The 20457-nt window shown below is 48.0% G+C and overlaps 1 protein-coding gene across 1 annotated transcript; it reads left to right on the plus strand.

Annotated features, from left to right (window-relative positions):
* LOC8054912 (kinesin-like protein KIN-13B) lies at positions 15643-19682 on the plus strand. The gene is made up of 12 exons (XM_002455937.2): positions 15643-15876; positions 15976-16146; positions 16697-16882; positions 16995-17096; positions 17170-17247; positions 17329-17410; positions 17486-17645; positions 17738-18040; positions 18143-18361; positions 18442-18895; positions 18970-19035; positions 19108-19682. Exons 1-12 carry the CDS (start codon positions 15778-15780, stop codon positions 19285-19287), a joined length of 2100 nt encoding a protein of 699 aa, XP_002455982.1. The 5' UTR covers positions 15643-15777; the 3' UTR covers positions 19288-19682.

The raw sequence follows: 20457 nt of genomic DNA on the forward strand, positions 1-20457 counted from the left end.
TCCTCCCCACAGATCTGGAGTACGGATCCCCAAGGGTACAAACCTACGACGAGAACAGCTGCAAAACATTCCAAGAAGACGCGCTGGACCAGCTGGATGAAGCCAGAGACGTAGCCCTCCTACACTCCACCAAGTACCAGTAGGCCCTCCGCTGATACCATGCGCGACGAATCCAAGGTCGAGCCTTTCAAGTCGGCGACTTGGTGCTAAGGCTCAGACAAAGCAACAAGGGTCGTCACAAGTTTACACCCCCCTAGGAAGGACCCTTCGTCATCGCGGAAGTCCTCCGACCCGGCACCTACAAGCTCGCCAACGAGACAGGGGAGGTCTTCAAAAATGCATGGAACATGGAACAGCTACGTCGCTTCTACCCTTAGGACTTTGTAAAAATTTCTTCGTTTATTCATCACCTTGGAAGAATAAATGAAAGTTCAAATTATATAGCCTTTTTTCTTATCTGAGAGACTCGGACCTGCCTAGCAGAGTCCGAGCCTCCCTCGGGGGCTAACAAGGGGTGAACCCCCTGTGGCGACTCCAATCTTTTTCCTTTTTTCGCTCAAGTCAAAGGAACCCCGACCCAAGGTCTTCCTCCTCTCTCCTAGAAAGATTTAAGAAACCAAAAACTCATCCCCTAAATCTTAAGGCATGAGCCCGAGGAAAGATCTGCGCTCACGAGCAAAGACCGCCTCTACTCACCTTAGATTCGGGGGACGGATTCGGACTTCTGAAAGTCACTAAGGAAAAAGGAAAAAGACTTAGGCTCGGGGACTCTGGCTAGCGCAAAACTCTAACTAGCTCACCCGACCTCGCGCTGCCGAGGTCGGATCGGCATAAGGAAAAAGAAAATAACACACTTAGGAAAAAAAAGCCTAAAAAAGAGCAGTTATACAAACATCCACATTCGACATTAACATTGTATATATAATACAAGGCCCACTAGCCTTAATACCCACACAAAGAAAAAAGAAATCTAAGGGTCCTGCTGCCCTGTCTGCCCAGGTCCTTGAGCCCCAAGGGGGGGGGAAGCTCCACCTCGTCGTCGAAGAAGGCGGCCAAGGCATCTCCGGGGGCAGCCGCGGCGTCTTCAAGCCTCTGCACCTCCTCCTAGGCCTCCGTCTCATCATCTTGGAGAACATAGCCCTCACAGACCGCCGGCAAGTCAATGCCGGCATAGTGAGAGCTCACCACCGCCAGGGCTTTCTTCACCCCGGCGTGGAGCGCCTCCCTCATCCTCTCCCCGGCTCGGGAGTAAAGGGCTTCGACCCGACTCCGTAGCGACGATCCCGACGCCGACACCCCGAGCTCCTCACACGCCGAGGTGACCGTGGCTTCAAGAGCCGAGCGGTCCAAAGCCTCAGCGTCAAGGGACTCCTGCAGGGCCTCGGCAGTAGAGGTCGCCTCGACCACCTTCCTCTCCAACCCTGTTGAAAAGCAGAACAAGAAACAAAAAGTCAGGAAGACTAACTCAAAGTACAAAGGGGGCCAAAGTGGAAGGCGCAAGTCTTACCCTCAGCTCGCTTCTCATGCTCCGCCGAGCTCCGATGCCAGCGGGCCACCTGACTCTGGGCGGCAGCAAGGTCGGCCTGAGTCTGGTTCAGGGCAAGGTCTTTTTCGACGAGCAAAGCCTCAAGCCGAGCCACCTCGCCCTTATACCTATCAGCCACCGCCTTCTGCACCTCGGATTCCTGGGTAAGGACCCCAATCCTCTCCTCCAGGGGGGCGACCTTGTCCCGGGCCTCCCGAGCCTCGGTGGCCAGTGCCGAGCACTTCTGCCGAAGCTCGGCAGAAATCTCGCACTCCTTCGCGAGCTCCCCCTCAGCCGCCTCCCTGGCAGCCCTCTCGTTCTCACAAGTCGCCCATGCATCCCTTTCCCGGCGGAGAAAAACTGACTTCTCCAGGGATGTGGCCTTGAGCGCCTGTAGAGTCAGAAGTCGTGCAGGGAGTCAGTATCACAAAACAGAGCAAAAAAATACTTCAACGTGGGAGGAAGCCTTACTTGTGCCAAATTGAACATGTCTCGGCTCACGAGCTGAGAAGCTCGGTTGGTGGCCTCGATGCTGGCACGCCCGCATGCGTCTAGACCCTGCCAGAGATAATTCTCCGACGGGTCGTCCAGAACGAACCTGGCCCCTCCCTCTGCACCATCGAGGTTGGGCCAGAATACGGGGCTCTTATCGCATCGGGCATCACCCTCCCCTCCCGCCGTGGGTGCCTCAGGCGCCGCACTGGACGCCACGATGGCTCGGCCTTCCTCAGCATGCGCAGGTCGGACCGCACCTCCCAAATCAGCATCCTCCAGAGGAGGCGTAGCCTCGGGGGCAAGGGCCGTCTCCTCCGGTCCTTGGGGCTTCGGCGCTCCCGTGTCCTGCCCCTGGTGGCGCTCTCCCACCTCGCAGCTCGGAGGTGGCGGCGACACGGGCCTAGCCGACCCGGGAGTCGACTGAGCCCGCCTCTTCACAGCCTTCAGGGGGGCCAGCGCCACCGAAGGCGCCTTTTGCTTACGGCTGGGGGAGCAACACCAAATCAGAAGAAAGAGAAAAACAAAAAATCAGTGAAAGGATCAGAAATCCTATACACACCTCGCTCGAGGAGCAGCCTTCTTCTAGGAGCTCGGAACTCCTTGGGGGCCTCCCGAATCGCCAGGGGCCGCTGGCTGAACCCCCGTCTCGTCCGCTAACGGCGCGGGGGTCTCGACGGTGGTCTCAGTTTGTGTCGCCTCCACCAAGACGCCGGTTCCCGCCCTAGGCGCTCGGCGAGGTTCGGCTACACCCTCTGGCACCACCGGTTGGAGGGGCGCCTCGGATTCGCCCCCAGACGCCCTCTCCCCCTCCTGGGGACCCGCGGGGGCTGAACCCTCCCGAGGCGCGCTGTCCTCGTCATCCACGATGACGTGGGGGACGGTCTATCCGGCCTCCGGCGCCTGGGTCACCTCAGGGGCCTTCGACCCCACCCGGGCCTTCGACCCCTCTGGGATCTCAGTTCCTCCGCTTGCAGGGGGGACTATGTCATCCTCCTCCATCAGCTCGTCAAGCCAGTCGGCGTTACCGCCCCCTCCCTCTATCTCCGAGACCGAGGTCTCGGGAGAGGGAGGCGGGGCGACCCCCGCCTTCTCTGCTTCACGGTGATTCTTGGCGGAGATCTCCCGCTGTTGCGCTTTCCGTGCCGCTTTGGCCTTCTTGTCTTCCTTGGCCTTTTTCTGTTCCTCGTTCCGGGCCCTGTTCTTAGCCCGGATCTCCTTGTCCTCAGGGACTGGGGGTAGGGAATCCCTGACGGCCCCCATCCCCTGCGAAGCAAGCAGATAAACAGGGAGTCAGGCAAAAGAAAAAACAGGTACAAGAAATCAAAACAAAAGACACTTTCTTACCAGGGAAATGTAGCCCTTTTCAGGGCGCATCGGCACCAACCGGGAGTTCTTCAACTCCGAGTGCGTGGTCTTCTCGACCCGGGCGGTGATATCCGACGCCGATACCGGCTCGGCTAGCATCCTCGTCCCAGCCCAGGGGACGTCCCAAGTCATCTCGAACATGAGCACCCGACGCTGCGCTAGCGGAAGCAGGCTCCTCTTATGGAACGCTATTGCCACCGTGGCCGCAGTAACCTGGGCATCCCGCAGCTTCTGAAGCCCCGCAAGAAGCGGGGCGAGCTTCTTCTGCTCCTCGGACGGAGCGCCCCACGCCCACTTCTGGGGGGCCTCAGTCACCATCTTCTCGGTGTACTTCGGCAGCAGACCGCCGTCATTCCGGAGGTAGAACCACCCGTTCTGCCACCCCCGGTTTGACGAGGGCATCGAGCTCCAGATGTATAGCCCGGCCCGTTGCTGACGAAGCTGCAGCGTGCAGCCGCCGACTCGCAGGGGAAACTTTTCCTTCCCCACGTAATGGGCCGACATCTCCGCCTTGAAGAGGTGAAGCCAGAGGTTCCAATTGACAGGAACCCCCAGGAACCCCTCACAGACCGTGGCGAAGACGGCGGCCTGCATCACCGAGTTGGGGTTCAGGTTGTGCAGCTCCACCTCGTAGTAGCGGAGGATCGCCCTGATCAGACGACCGGCCGGAATCCCGAACCCCCGGTCTAAGAACGACAGGAAGCAAACCACATAGCCCGGTGGCGGGTTTGGCTCCCTATCGTTCGCCGAAGGAACGATCCACTCCGGGAACTCGACATCCTTGAGAGGACGGAGAAGCCCGGCCTTCACACGCGCCTCCAGCGCGGACTTGGTCACATTGCAGGGAGGCCACGCCTCAACGCCGGCCATGGCTGAGGGTGGAGAAGGACGTCTACGCGACGGAAGTGGAGAAGATGGCGGCAGAAGAAAAGGCAGGAGGCAAGAGCTTTTTGGCGCAGGAGCGAGAGGAAAGAAACCAAGTCCCCTGCGGCTGCTTTTTATAGAAGGAGCGCGCCACAACCACACCGCCCGCGCAGAAGGCCAAGTGGGAAGGAGAGCAACCGTCGCCCACTCCCCACCAGGTGAAAAACTCAAAGCACCAACTCCCTCCAATTCCCGCGACCGTCGCACGCGCGCATTTATTTCGTAGGCGAAGCGTCCCATCCAGCCAGGGCGAAACGGCACGGCCGTTTCGAGTCCCCACGCGCCGCGCCTCAAAAGGTGCGCCTTGAAAAGTCATGTCAGGGCGGTTCCTTCCAAGGCAAGCGACGCTCGACCCCCCGCTGACCAAGGTCGCAGGGAGCTCTCCGTCGGACGCAGTCTATGTCTCGCCCGACCCCCATACTAACCCCGAGCTAAAATCGCAAGCCGGTTCCCGACGGGCTCAGATTCCGTCCCGACCGACCGCGACACTACAAAACAAGTTCAAAAAAGCCTTTCGAGGCCAAGAATCCCCAGGCCATGGACGCCTACGTTCCAGAGGTTGCGAGACTGACCCACAAATTGGGTTCGAACAGTCGCCTCAGGATAACCGAGCGAGGGATGACTGAGGATGAGCACAATAGAGGCCATGGTCCAACCCCACTAGAGGATCGGCGCATCTTTGCCAGTCGTGTCCGAGACCCATACGGGTGTCGCGTGAGTGGGATCCCATCGAGGGAGGCATCGAGCCATCAGAACCTAGCGAACGGTTCCGACATCCACCGTGACTGCCCTCGGGTATTTTGAGATGTGCCCATAGGGCCACTAGCCGACCCCTATCGAACGGAATTCGGACATCCACTTGGATCTACCTGCCTGCAGCTCCCGGGAAGCGTCGTCACTCGCCCAACGAGGGTAGTACGGCACGACCCACCCCTCCTCCGAGCAAAAGGAAGAAAAGACGAGAAAGAACCTGATCGACCCTTGTGGGGAAAGGGCTCGGGGCTCCCTCGCACCATGGGAACAGGCACTACGTGTAAAGAACACGCAACCTACCCCTCAAAATACTCCAAACTTTAACTATCAGGGGTAAAAGCCTTTGAAGGAATAACACCATTCCTCCAAAAGGCTCGGGGGCTACACCCGGTGGGTGCGCTCGCGCGCACCCTCCGGAAAAAAGTAAAAAAGCTCTCAGTCAACATTAGTCCCTTGGAAAAGGAACCTCTGAAGAGGTGACCTCACCCCTTCAGAGGCTCGGGGCTACTGTTGGGTACCATAAAAAGGGATACCCAAATCAGAATAATAAAAAAACGCAAAAAACAGAGCATATTAACCATAATCACTGGGGCACGGTCTCCAGCTCATTTGACCCCTCAAGGCCTCGGACGCAAGTTCCGACTCGCCCGACCCCTCAGGGCCTCGGACGCAAGTTCCGACTCGCCCGACCCCTCAGGGCCTCAGACGCAAGTTCAGACTCGCCCGACCCCTCAGGGTCTCAGACGCAAGTTCCGTCTCGCCCGATCCCTTCTGGGCTTAGGCGCCGGACCCCGCTCCACCAGGTCAACAAGACTTCCACCATACGGCGCCCGTACCCACGAAGTGACAAGCGCGATGACTCCCATACCGCAGCAGGGCAGGGTGCCGACTGTTCCAACCACCTTGGTCACTGTGGCCTTACCTCTTTCACTATGCAATCTTACCTCTTTCACTATGGCGTACTGCCTCACAGTAAAAAAGGGGATGGGGATGGTCAACCAGCGTCACTGTTTGCTGTCTTCTCCCACTATTAACAGGACGATCTGACCCCCCTGACTCTTACAGGGCTTGGTAACCCTCTACAGGAGTAGCCATGCTGTCAACCATCCCTCAAGGACGAGATGGACCAGCTTCAACAGGGTCGGGACTGTGGCTTCACCATTCAACAGAAGAAATCTACTCATGTAAATACCTGTCTTCCCTTGAGGCTATAAAAGGGGAGCCAAGGCTCACAACTAAGGACAAGTTCAGAAGGTTCACACACACGACCACCACACTCCTTCACAGAGCAGCGATCAGCACTCTGTCCACCACTAAGCCGAGACCTGGGACTTAGCCCTCTCTCGCAACCTGCTTGTACCCCCTACTACAAGCACCTTTGGGTGCAAGGTTATACAGAACCCCCAATCACACTGGACGTAGGGCATTCTTGGCCCGAACCAGTATAAACCCTCTGTGTCTCACTTGCATCACTATCCAAGCTTGGGTAGTCACGCAGACTTACACTCGTTAGTGCCTAGACCACGAGTCTAGACGCCGACACTTTCATTAATTCAAGACAGTATAATTTTTTTTATGGAACATAGTCAAGCCAGAAAAAAGAGCGCTCCATAGACGGCACCATACATGGGCCACCGAATTGGCTTCCCTATACACCTACTCAACTCTAAAGTCTAAACTCAGCAAAACTCCTACCTAGCTAGCTCTGTAATATCGAAACAAAGACCTCCCACCGATGATCCCATACTCGACGGGTCCTTTCGTAAGGTCTTTAGGCTCTGGCAATCAACCTCGAGGATAACACAGTCGTAGCCAACCTCCGATGCTAGCTCTAGACCCTCCTTCGCCGCTGAGGCCTTAGCGGTCAGGGTATCTGGTATTCCATCAAACCATCGTGCCACCACCGATCACACCAGACTTGAATGATCACGGATGACCACCCTGGCACAATCCGTACAAGTGTTGGAGTCAAAGACTGCATGAGTATTAACATTTACCCACCCATCCTCTGCTCGCTTCCACTGCAGCACCCGTGCTAGCATCCCTGGTTTGGTCAGCATCTTCAGCGAGACTAAGTCCTCTAGCATGGTGGATATATACCTTGTTGCCGCACCTGGTTCCCAGAGTTTCCGACCATGGCGACGAGCGTTCCTCCTAGTCCACAATGTCTATGCACCGCAAACCAGCGTAGCTGTCATGGAGCGGGTGCAAACATCCCCACACAGGACATCCGTCGCCCACGACCATGGATGTAGATTTGGAATCATCACCCCCGACAGCTTCTTGACTTCACCCCAAAACCTTTTAGTCACCAGGCATTGAAAAAACACATAGTATAAATATTCATCTGGATCACCGCACATCTCACAAAAGTTCTCCATTGCCACATGTCTCCTTTTCTGCTCTGAACACAACTGGATTTTTTTCAATTCTCCTAGTAAGGTGGGCTTCTTCTAGTGTTTTAGCATTTAAAATTTAGTATAAATTTCCCCTACTAAATGTCTCCTAGTGATATTCCCATATGCTATGACTAATGCTAGTGTTTTACTACTACTTAAAAAGACTAGGAGAATTCTACCATTTTAGTAGTGGAATTTGACGGTAGGGAATTGTGTAGCACACGCCACCAGAAAACACGAACCTTTGGTGGGACATTCAGTGCCCATATCGCACTCCAAGAGCGAGAGTCCCCTGATGCAGTCATTTCACTCGAAGCGGCCATCGCCGCTGCCATTTGGTCCTCTTTGAGAAGCCCGTACGCTGAAGGGACTGAATAGAAATCGTTCTTCTCAAATGCCCAGGCCAGCACGTCCTCCTCCAGGCGTATGCTAAGCTTGATATTCAGCACTTCTGCCGCCTCTAGTGGCATGAAGGACTTATGCACAGCCCCCTCATCCCAAACTCTTGTCCATGGGGCAAACAGATCATTTACCTTCTCCGCTGCAGTTGCCTTTGGCATCCTCACCTAGGGATTTAGTGACTCCAATCCGAGAATCCAAATTTCTTCCCACGCATCGATATGCCCAGGCCTACTCGCGTTTGACCCCGTTTGAGCACAACCCTCCCATGGAAGATCGATGTCCACGTCGCTGAGCTTCTCCTTTTTTGGTCACCGAGAGAAAATCACTAGTTGGATAATACTTTCCCTTCAGAACTCTAGCACATAGTGAATCCATACGCATTAGCGACCTTCAGCCTTGTTTTCCCAACATCGTCTGATTAAAAGAGGAAGAAATCTCTGAAACCAATGCCTCCTTGGCTCTTTGAACGTGTGAGTTTCTCCCAATGTAACCAGTGAATCTTGTGATTGTCTAAGGAGCTTCTCCACCAATTTCCTGGCATGTGTAGTGTTATTGGATGCTGACTCTTGTAGTCCTAGTTTTCTTGTTTGAGCACAAATTTCATACCATATGTAGTGTTTTTAGATGCTGAGGCTTGTAGTCCCAGTTCGCTGGTCTGGTTATGGCTGAAATTACTGTTGACTGATTTATTGTGAGAGAAAAATACTGCTGGCTGGTAGAAAAAATATGGCTAATAAGATAAGTGAACGGGAACGATTCCTTCATAATTAATGAGGATCATTAGGCATCTACTTCAAACCAAACATTTTAGATCTGGTAGGCAAAACACAAAAGCTTAACAGAGAAAATCCAAACAATCTGTCTTTTCTAGGCTGCAGCCAGATGTTCCATCAAACATGCATAAGACATCGACTGAATTTAATGCAATAATGGATGGTCTGGCTGGAGCTTCAACTCATTCAAACACTGTTTTTTTTTATGGAAATCAATTCAGATCATCAGATGTATATACTTGATTATCAGTCAGTGGCTCGGTGCCCATACTATGGAGCCCCTGATCTGAAATTATGAATGGTTCATGATCGAAAACAACATGTTTACGTCCTTGTCTCCGCCTCTTGCATTGAAAACCCGAAGCTACGACCTACGAGTTTTGTCTTCATGCGGTCCGCGCTGTAAACCAACCGTACCGCTTTGCCAACAGTAACTGTTGGATCGCGATAGATGCACACGCACGACGAAAGGCATCTGTCCTGCCAGGTTTTATTCTCTTTACCATCGATGCTCGGAGTGGGGTTCGCAGACTGCAACTGCTGCGGCGATGCCGATCGATGGATGGGCGACGGCGAGCGATAGCTCTCTCTCCCTGTCAGTGTAATGATGAGTGTCTCCTGCACTGTGAGAAAAAAAAAAAGGAAGGGTCCCCGGCCGCCCGCTCCCCGGCTCCTCGCCCTTGCAAGTTCGCAACTTGCCGAGATGCGGCGGCTCTTGAACGGCCGAACGAACTCGATCGATCGCCGCTGTTGTGCAGCAGTCCTACTGCTGCTGAGTGCCGAGCGCGAATTCTAGGAGACGTTGCGGTGCAGGCGCGGGCGCCTGATGGAGTCGCCAAGGGGCCTCGGCCAAGCTGGGTTTTGCTGCTCGCGGCGGCGAGGTTTGCATATCGTCGTCAGTCGCTGGCGCGATGCAGACATGCATGGAGTGGCGGCGGAATCTTATGCTCGTGCATCACTGATGCAGGCGTGCTCCAGTCAACCTGTACCTCGGCCTCCCGCGCGCGCGCGCTTTCCCGGGAATCCTCACGTCGTCTTCGTCGTCATCACCAACTACCGATTTTTTTAAAAAAATCGACACTGTAGCACTTTCGTTTATATTTGACAAATATTGTTTAATTATAGACTAACTAGACTTAAAAGATTCGTCTCGTCAATTCCGACCAAACTGTGCAATTAGTTTTTATTTTTGTCTATATTTAATACTCTATATATGCGTTTAAAAATTCGATGTGACGGAAAATGTGAAAAATTTTGCAAAATTTTTTGGGAACTAAACAAGACCTACACTGACTACTATATATCTCTTTGGACTTTTGCAAAGGTTTCGAATTAACTGAAAGTGTTAAATTTGTTGCGAACACGGAATATATGTAGATGATCTCATGTATGCGCGCGTACGGAGAGAAGGGATAAAGCCAAAGTCTATTCCATCGTCGTGCTCTTTTTCTTTCTCGTAATTCTCAAAAAAAAAAAAGGTAACACAATGCAGCGCTTTTTGTATGGTATATATGGTTGTGCTTAGTGCTTGAGTTTTTCTCTTTTATTCGTGTGGTTTATTTAGTGCTCGACACGTTAGACAGCTCCGCAGGGGCGGAGCCTAGTGGCGGGCAAACTAGGCTCTGGCCTCTGGCCCCCACCTCCTCTTGCCTAGTGAAGTTTTTCAACACATGCATGTTATTTTACCAACGTATCTGTATGTTTCCATACATGCAAGGATCAAAGTGCACCTTTCTCTCCTTACATTAGTTTTATATTCCTGGTCTTAACAATTCTGAAGCTCTTTTTAGTACACTTTAACTATATGTTCACATAAATTGCCCTCCCTGTTTCTAGTTCATCCTCCGCCACTGCAGCTCTGGTCCAAAAGCCGGAGCACCGGCGGATGAGCCAGAAACAGAAAGGGGTCCGGTCACTCTACTGGCCGGGCCGAAACTGTGTGGCCCATCAGATTAGCCTTGGCCCTCGGCCGCCATTAGGCCTTATTTAGAAAGTTACGTGGCTTTGCTTAAAAAGGTTACGGGCTCTCTGTATTGAAGCCGCTCCCAAGTGCACGAGAAAATTTGTGCACGTGTTGAAGCCGTGGCCCATGCGATCTCTTAGTGAGGGCAGGCTCGACAACAGAGTTTTCTTTTGGCCCTGTTTAGCCCAAAAAATTTTGCAAATTTTTTCATATTTTCCGTCACATCGGCCTTGTTTAGTTCCAAAAAATTTTGCAAAATTTTTCAAATTCCCTGTCACATCGAATCTTTAGACGCATGCATGAAGTATTAAATATAGACAAAAATAAAAACTAATTGCACAGTTTGGTCAAAATTGACGAGACGAATCTTTTGATCCTAGTTAGTCCATGATTGGACAATATTTGTCAAATACAAACGAAAGTGTCACTATTCATATTTTGCAAAAAATTTTGGAAGTAAACAAGGCCCAAATCTACGATACATGCATAGAGTATTAAATATAGATAAAAAATAACTAATTGCACCATTTGCTGTAACGAATCTTTTGAGACTAGTTAGTACATGATTGGATAATATTTGTCAAATACAAACGAAAGTGTTACAATGTCTATTTTGCAAAAAAAAAGAAACTAGACAAGGCCTTTGTGTGTGTGACAAAAAAATACAACAGAGTTAGGCCCTATTTAGTTTTCACATAAAAACTTTTCACGCCATCATATCGAATATTTGAACACATGTATAGAGCATGAAATATATATTAAAAAGTAACTAATTGCACAATTTACATGTATTTAGGAGACAAATCTTTTAAGTCTAATTAATCTATAATTAGATATTAATTGCTATAACTAAAAATATACTTCAACAAAAAAAATTAATTTTACGAACTAAGGCCTTGTTTAGATCCCAAAATTTTTTGGTTTTGGGTACTGTAGCACTTTTATTTTTATTTGGTAATTATTGTCCAATCATGGACTAACTAAGCTCAAAAGATTCATCTCGTGATTTACAGGCAAACTGTGCAATTAGTTTTTATTTTCGTCTATGTTTAAGGCTTAATGTATGTGTCGCAAGATTCGATGTGATGGAAATCTTGAATTTTTTTTGTTTTTTGGGGGTGAACTAAGGCCTTGTTTAGTTCCCAAAATTTTTGAAATTTTTTTCAAATTCCCTGTCACATCAAATCTTGCAGCACATGCATGGAGCATTAAATACAGATAAAAAATAACTAATTACACAGTTTACCTGTTATTTGGGAGATAAATTTTTTGAGCCTAGTTAATTTATAAGTAGACAATATTTGTCAAATATAAACAAAAGTACTGTAGTGTCTATTTTGCAAAAAAAAAACTAAACAAGACCTAAACAAAGACTTTAGCAATAGGGCAGGCAGCCAGGCACAAGAATCGGGTGCCTAGCGGGTCTGAGAGCGCGCGGCGGCCAGCATGGGGATGCTCGGGTTACTATGGCCTTGTTTTTAGTTGACTTCAAAAACCAAATTTTTTTTAAGATTCTTCGTCACATCAAATCTTGCGGTACATGCATGGAGTATTAAATATAGACGGAAACAAAAGCTAATTGCACAGTTTGTCTGTAAATCGCGAAACGAAACTTTTAAGCCTAATTACTCAATGATTGAATAATGTTTGTCAAATAAAAATGTTATAGTATCAAAATCTAAAATCTTTTCGCATCTAAACTAGACCATGAAACTGACACATCCCTCGTGATGGAGAGGTGGCATTCAGACCACCTAGGATGATGTACCTCACATTGTGTAGAGGATGGTTTCCGTTCCCATTTGGCCATCTCAACCTTTCTCGATCACCACTTGCCATCCCTGCCATTGTTTCTAGCTTCTATGGATGAAAGCGGAAATGAAATATGCTATTTAATCACAGCTTTGTTTTCGAGGTTTTATCACATTTTGATCATTTAAACAATATACTCTTGTATATAATATGATTATCGATCGATAGCAACCGTATTCTATATTTATGTAGTATCACTACAATATTTGTTTTTAATTTCATTTTTAAAAAATATGCATAGAATAATTTAGTTTTCCCACTATTCCCAACCATTTCATCTCTATTTGCTTGGTTTTGTGCCAAAGGTCATCTAGCCGAACTGGTTAGAGGATTCCGGCGGCACCCCTTGTTCGATCCCTCATGGATTCATGGGTGCGAATTTCAGACCCGTCTCACGGGGATGCCTGCAGTTGCCGCTGTATATGGGTGAGGCCGGGGTTCAGAGGTTTTCCGTGAGCTACGTAAGAAGTTCATCTTCTTAATGAAAAACCGGTGGAGATGTCATTCCCCCGCGGCTCGCGTTTTTTTTTTCTATTTGCTTGGTTTTGTTGCAATTTCTCAAAGCTGGCAACCAAACAATTGGGATATTTCTTAATTTCTTTGCTAACCAAACATGGTAATTGGATTGGAAGCCCTTGTTTTTTATTTCCACATGAAAATTGATCTAGGACCTACTTCAATCCATCCTCACCAATTCAGCAAACCAAATGCCTACAATTTTCAGTTCCTTGTTATAAACATCACGTTTCCTTGTTCTTCCGTGACTCGATATATTACCATTACAATCATGTTTAAGAGTTTTTTTAGATGACCGGTATCACTCTGCAGGCACTTCTCCATACTACGTTAAATCCCCCACGCGGCCATGTGTAGCTCTATCGCTCCTGTCTTTGTTACGTCCCCAACCTCCTAAGTCCCATGTGAATCCAATTGTGTGAGTACACATGGCGCCGCCACTGTTCAAATGATGCCCGTGGAGTACAGTGGTGGAACTAGGGGCTAGCAGGGGTTGTGCGCCCCATAGTGATTTTTTAAAATTTCTATAATGTTTCAATTTATAATACACCAAGGCATCAATTCACTGTTGCTTATGTGTTTCGTAATACGAGAGGTCTTGCATGGCTAAAGATGTCAATGGGGCCCACGACCCGCGATCCGATATGTATTTACTCTATTAGAGTACTAATATGGAGTGAAACTAGTACCCATGGGTACACAAACGGAGCAAACCCTTCACCCATTGGGTACGCGCCCCATACCCATTTACCCATGGGTGAAAAATACCCAGCCCAAAACTAAAGAAGCCCACCAGCCACCAGTCTACCGGCAGTCCATACACTGAAACCCTATGTAGTGCTAGCAAAGTACTACTCTCTACTACGTGATTTGTATGGACAATGAACTATTATGGTGTTGTGACTAGTGGTTGCAGCAGAAATTATTATGTTGCTATTTGCTAGGTATATGGTGAGGTGGCTATGTGACGATGCTTGTGAATGGTTATGTGACGATGCTTGTGAATTGCTACTACATGACTGGTGCTTGTGAATTGTTGATGTTTGGCGGGTATGGGTGACCCCCCGGGTCTAATTTACCCACCCGGGTATGGGTCTGGGGAAATTCCCCCACCCATCACTGTATATGGAGATACCCGTGGTGTCATATTGTTGTCATGGGGATGGGTCTGGGGAGTTCATACCCGATGGGGATTTACCGCCAACACTATCCATGGCCTAGAAATGAGGAGCCAACAATTAATGGCGACCTCTTCTATTGGCTGCAATTAGTTTTTGGTTTACAGGGAAGGCACCATATAAATATATTTTAGGTGATTGTATAACTTATCCTTTGTAGTGTTAGTGTTGACCTTTTCTTTAATATTTCGTCAACTTTTTGACATGCACGTACGTAGGTACGGAATCAACAGGAGCATATCATCTTACTAGGGCTTTGTTTACTTCCACCCAAAAACCCAAAATTTTTCAAGATTCCCCGTTACATCGAATCTTTAGACGCATGCATGCAGTATTAAATATAAACGAAAATAAAAACTAATTGCACAGTTTGGTCGAAATTGACGAGACGAATCTGTTGAGCCTAGTTAGTTCATGGTTGGACAATAATTATCACAAATAAACGAAAGTGCTACAGTGTCACGAAATTTTTCACTTCGGGAACTAAACAAGGCCCTAGCTAATATGCAAATACGAAGGAATTATCTTGAGGTTTATTTCTGCACCATATCTAACATTGTCCCTGTTTATATTCCTTTTTTGTTTCCATAGAAGGCTTCCATTTCAGTCATTACAAATAAAAATTCTTGTTGCAGATGGATCAAAATATGTCGGATGACGTGTTCGTAAACCTATTGAAGAACTACAATATGTGGTGCAAGTTCCATGGTCGTCAAAACAGTCTATGGCCAATGTGGCAATAGACTAATGAATGATACTATCAATTATGAACTTGATCTTGATAACATGGGGTAAAGAGGGTGTTTATTTTTGTTCTTGTTTGATAGCCGGGGCCATGCCCCCCACGCACTGATTTTTTTAATATCCATCTAAACATTTTAATTTACAGAACACCAAGATATCAATTCACTCATTTTTATTATATTTTTTTGTGATTTTTCGTTATAAATATTAACTACATAAAAGCATTAGCTTTTTCTTTGACAAATAAACTTATGTATATATTTATCACACTTAGAATTATCATCATATTTTTCCGACCTCCTTAGTCATAATTGCCGGTTTCCACCAGTGGGTGTCAGTAGCAGCATAGTACCAGCCAACCATGCATCTTAACGAGATTCGAATTTCGTAGATACTGAAAATGAGTTCACTTTTTGACGTGTCCCTTATTGGCTACATTTTAAACGGACGACAACGATACCTCTCCATACTAAAATTGATGAAAGTTTTCGAAAAGAAGGGGTAACGAAATGCCCGCTCCACCAACCAGCCCCCCCGCCCGGTCGGCGGTCGAGACAGGCGCTGCCTAACAAAATCCCCAAAAAGCAGCTGAACAAAAGGTCCCCTCGCTTCAAAATGACGACCGAACGAATGCACCCCCACTTTTTTCGTCCCTACCTGCAGCACACAGTCTTGAACTCCACTCCAAATTCAAACTCGAGGGCGTCGACGCAACGTCTCGCAAATCCCAGGGCGCAACCTGTAAAATCGCCCCCCCCCCCCCCGGCTCTCCGAAACAGAACAGAGGTCTTTTACTCTAGTCCACTAGGAGCCGCTCCTCCGCCTCCCGTTGTCCCCCTCCCTCCACCTGACTGTCTCAGTCCCCCTCGGCCTTCTCCCCTCCACACGGCGTCGCCCGCTCCCCTCCCCTCTTTCGCCGGCGCCGACGATGAACGGAGGCGGCGGCGGGCGGCGGCGGTACTCCTCGGAGCAGCTCCTCTTCGACGTCCCCACCAATGCCGGTGCCGCCGCCCGGTGGGCGCAGCAGGTACGGACGGCTTAGCGCTGCACCGAGATCTGCGCGGGGTCCTGGTTTTTCGGTTTCGTCTGGGACGAGCTCATCGGAGGGTCGCTTTGTGGTGTGCAGCGCGGCGGGGTGCGGCGCGGGGACGGGGAGATCTTCGTGTCGGTGGAGCCCGCGACGCCGGCGCGGCTGCGCGGAGGGGACGCTGCAGCTGGGGATTCGCCGGGACAGAGGCAGCAGCTCAGTCCCGGGTTGCTCGATCTCCATGCGTTCGACACCGAGCTAATCCCCGATGTGAGGCCCGTCATCTGCACTCTTTTTTTTTTATTTTTTTTCATCATCAGTTGCTGCTTCTGTTTTGCTGACCTCGCTTGTTTGGGATAAATCTTATTGTTCGAGAATGCTGTCGGCGTGCTGGATCTGATGTTGCTGAAGTGAACGGGGAGGGTCATGGGATCGGGGAAAACGTCGCTTTAGTTTCGTTTCTGAATTGGCCATCGGCTTCGATAACACACATTCTTCTCGGTCTTCTAGGCGTGCTGATTTTTATGTACAGAAACTGGAATGCTAAACTTATATTTTGTTGGTGGAATCATGGTCGGTTGTTGAGAGGGGACACCACATTAGTACATATGTTGATTTATCAGTCTGTTTGAATTGTTAAACTTAATCTGGTCCTTTAGTTCAGAACATGCATCAACTTTTATTCATTGATGATTCTTCATTCTTTCTTTAATCCTAATCTTGTGCCCAGAACATATGGTGATGTAGAAAAAGAACATTATAATTTCCCCACTGACAGTTCTTAACAACTTAATCTAAAATTCGTATTTCATGTATATAGTTTCAAGTACCAGGGATGTATGATGGTGCCCAAAAGTTTGGCTATGGAGGAGGTTTAGATGAATCTGATATGAGATTCACAGCAAACAAGCTGATGAGCAAGTCTACTGTTTTTCCTGATGGTAACTATCTGAAGGCCTTCACTGAGAAAGAAAAGGCAGCACCTGTCGCAAAAATCAAAGTGGTGGTACGTTCTTTCGTTTTGTCACACACTTGCTGATAAATAGTTCTTGTTGCCTTAGGTGTTATGTCATAATCTGTCCATTTCTAATAGTTTTGATGTGACATATAAAATGCAGGTGCGCAAAAGACCACTTAACAAAAAGGAAGTGTCAAAGAAGGAAGAAGATATCATAGACATTGAACAAAACTCTCTGACTGTCCATGAGACTAAACTTAAGGTTTGCATTTTCTTCTACTGCCATTCCTTATGACAATCTTGAGAATCTTAATATCTGACACATTTATTCACAGGTTGACCTTACTGAATATGTCGAAAAGCATGAGTTTGTATTTGATGCTGTCTTAGATGAAGATGTTTCAAATGATGAGGTGCGTACATACTCAAAACTCTTTGCTATTAGTGGTAATATTGTACATCTATTCTCAGTCCTGTTTCTATCCAACCTACAGGTTTATCGTGAAACAGTGGAGCCTGTGGTTCCTGCAATTTTTAATCGAACAAAAGCAACTTGTTTTGCTTATGGACAAACTGGTACACGTCCAATCTTCTCTAGATCCTATATCCACAGAACACTTGATACCATTTGAACTAATATTCTCCACTCAGGTAGTGGAAAGACGTATACCATGCGTCCCCTTCCACTCAAGGCTTCCCAAGATATCTTGAGGTTAATGCACCATACGTATCGAAACCAAGGATTTCAGTTGTATGTTAGCTTCTTTGAGATATATGGTGGTAAATTGTTTGACCTTCTCAATGATAGGAGGTGAGTTACCACAAAATCTGTGATGTTAACAGATTGTGTATATCTATGTGCCTGCTATACCTCACATTTTGAATCTGAATTTCTTCATGCAGCAAACTTTGCATGAGAGAGGATGGCAAGCAAAAGGTTTGTATTGTTGGTTTGCAAGAGTATAGAGTCTCTGATGTTGAGACTATCAAGGAGTTGATTGAAAAAGGCAGTGCTACCAGAAGTACTGGCACAACCGGTGCAAATGAAGAGTCATCGAGGTCTCATGCCATTCTTCAGCTTGCTATTAAATGCCGTGTGGATGGCAATGACTCCAAACCACCCAGACCAGTCGGCAAGTTGTCATTTATTGACCTTGCTGGCAGTGAGCGTGGTGCTGATACAACTGACAATGATAAACAAACAAGGTCACCTTTCACAATTTCCACCCCCTTTATTCTAGTTTGCAGTACCTTTTGAATGTATTGGCATTTTGTTTATCGAACTGTCCTTTCTGAAACGCAATGCAGAATCGAGGGTGCTGAGATCAATAAAAGTTTGCTTGCCTTAAAGGAGTGCATTAGAGCACTCGACAATGATCAGACTCACATTCCTTTCCGAGGTAGCAAATTAACTGAAGTCTTGCGGGACTCGTTCATTGGAGACTCACGCACTGTCATGATATCATGCATTTCTCCTAGTTCTGGCTCTTGCGAGCATACTCTGAACACATTGAGATATGCTGATAGGTGATTACTTACCTCCATTGTTTCTGTTGCTATAACTGCTCATATTATCATAATATGCACAACACATTCTCATTTTTCAGAGTGAAGAGTTTGTCAAAGGGAAGCAATGCCAAGAAAGATGTATCTTTGGCAGTGCCTATGAGAGAGTCGAGTCCTTCCCCACTGACTTCAGTTGTACCTTCATTCTCTGCATCTGAGGTGATGAATGATATCACCGAGAGAAGTAATTTTGGTTGGCCCAAGCAGCAGTATGTTAAAGAACAGCCTGCTCCAACATTCGCTGAACGAATGCCCAAGGTGAAGGATTCGGTGGAGTTCACATCATCATATGGTGCTTATTCGAAGCAACAAAGAAGCAAGGGCTTTGTGGCACCAAACATGGCTGAAGTACCAGATATAATGTACCAGCAGGGAAGGCAACCAACAAGGAAGGCTAGAGATACCACTTTTGGGAAGGATATGAGAAATTCCGTTACTTACCCAACTAGAAGGGTTGAGCCAGATGAAGATGAGCATCTAAATAATCTTCTCCAGGTAGTGCTATCTTTATGAGATTTTCTTGTCACAACATGACTGAGGTGAACATTGACTTGGAATAATTGCTGCAGGAAGAGGAAGACTTGGTTAGTGCTCATAGGAAGCAGGTTGAAGAGACTCTAGACATCCTCAAAGAGGTTAGTACCCTATGGATCTAAATTGCCTCATTGTGTTGAATTATTTTGATCTAACAGCTTTGCCTTGATCAGGAAATGAACATATTAGGCGAAGCGGATCAGCCTGGCTTCCAACTTGACGACTACCTCGGAAGACTAAGCAGTATACTCTCCCAGAAGGCGGCTGGAATTGTGGACCTACAGGCTCGGTTGGAGCAGTTCCAGAGGCTTTTGAATGAGAACAACGTGCTGCTATATGATCAGAGCCCTTGATCGTAGTTCCGTCGGATTCATCTGTTGCCTTGGTGCCACCGGAAAATGTGGGCACTGGTGATTTCTACCCAGAGTCTCAGGTGGCGGCAACCTATGCGGTGTTGCTTGCTGTGGCCTTGATGCTGCAATTGTTACCCATAGGTGGCAGTGAAACGCAGAACTAGATGGCTAGTTCACAGCCTGTTGCCATGGTCTTTGGCATGGCCGGCCGGGCAACCTATTTTCTACTAGAGTTGCTCCATCCTTGTGTTCCCGCGCTCCATCCATTGTGTATATCTTATATTTTTTTCCGTGTCACATGAATGCTATATTATTTGTAGCTCAACAAATACAATTTTCTCCCCTTTCTGATGTATGAAGTTTTCCGGAGTGAATGGTATCATCCCCTTTCTAAAGTGTATTGTATATAAAAATTAAAACATTTACTTATTAGTGGGGATACATCAATAGATGGGCCCATGAAACGGAGCCATAAACCACATAAATGGCCATAACTTGATTCAGTGGCATGGGAGTTACTGCTAAAGTTTATGTCCAGACCGTTTCGGATGAGCAGTATTTAGGTAGCATTTGGTTGGGAGTAGTAGAATGGGACGGTCCAGTCTCTCTGATTTTTAGGACCGGACGGGATGGGAGCACTTCATTTTCTTTGGTTGACATGACATTGGATCGACCCATTTTATATTTGGTTGAAGGGATAAATAGGAATGAGATGGACGGTGAATTTGATGTCATGAGTTCAACAAAACTGAGTTTGGTATTTTATTTTTTTTTAGAAATTTTGTCCTATTTTCTGCATAAAAGAAAAAGATAACATAAAGGAAAACCATTTTTCACCAGGAACCCTGGGGTTTTAAGGAACTAAACGGTGGCCTAAAATATTGTGCGACACTTCATATGAGTCACAGGTTTTGCATCTGAAAATTGGAAAACTTTCCAATCCATTTTCACCCTTCTTCAACCTACGGACAGGGGACGAGGCAAAAACAGAGGCTATATAGGTAGCCTCGATTCGGTCGGGGGATGGTCGCTGGCTGCATGGGGAGTGGAAGCACAGCCTAGCGGCGGCAGGCCACGCCGTAGATGGACTTGGCCTAGCCGAAGGCGGTCCGTGGCCTAGTAGCCATGGCAACAAGCGTTGTTGTCGAAGCCGCTCCAGCAACACCCTAC

Source organism: Sorghum bicolor, chromosome 3, assembly GCF_000003195.3.
Source record: "Sorghum bicolor cultivar BTx623 chromosome 3, Sorghum_bicolor_NCBIv3, whole genome shotgun sequence".
Taxonomy (NCBI): domain Eukaryota; kingdom Viridiplantae; phylum Streptophyta; class Magnoliopsida; order Poales; family Poaceae; genus Sorghum; species Sorghum bicolor.

Bases quoted from the DNA above. Each gene is read 5' to 3' on its own strand.
- LOC8054912 (XM_002455937.2), top strand. From the start codon at position 15,778: ATGAACGGAGGCGGCGGCGGGCGGCGGCGGTACTCCTCGGAGCAGCTC. The intron at 18,362-18,441 runs GTGATTACTTAC...CTCATTTTTCAG, and splicing joins ACATTGAGATATGCTGATAG to AGTGAAGAGTTTGTCAAAGG. The intron at 19,036-19,107 runs GTTAGTACCCTA...TGCCTTGATCAG, and splicing joins CTCTAGACATCCTCAAAGAG to GAAATGAACATATTAGGCGA.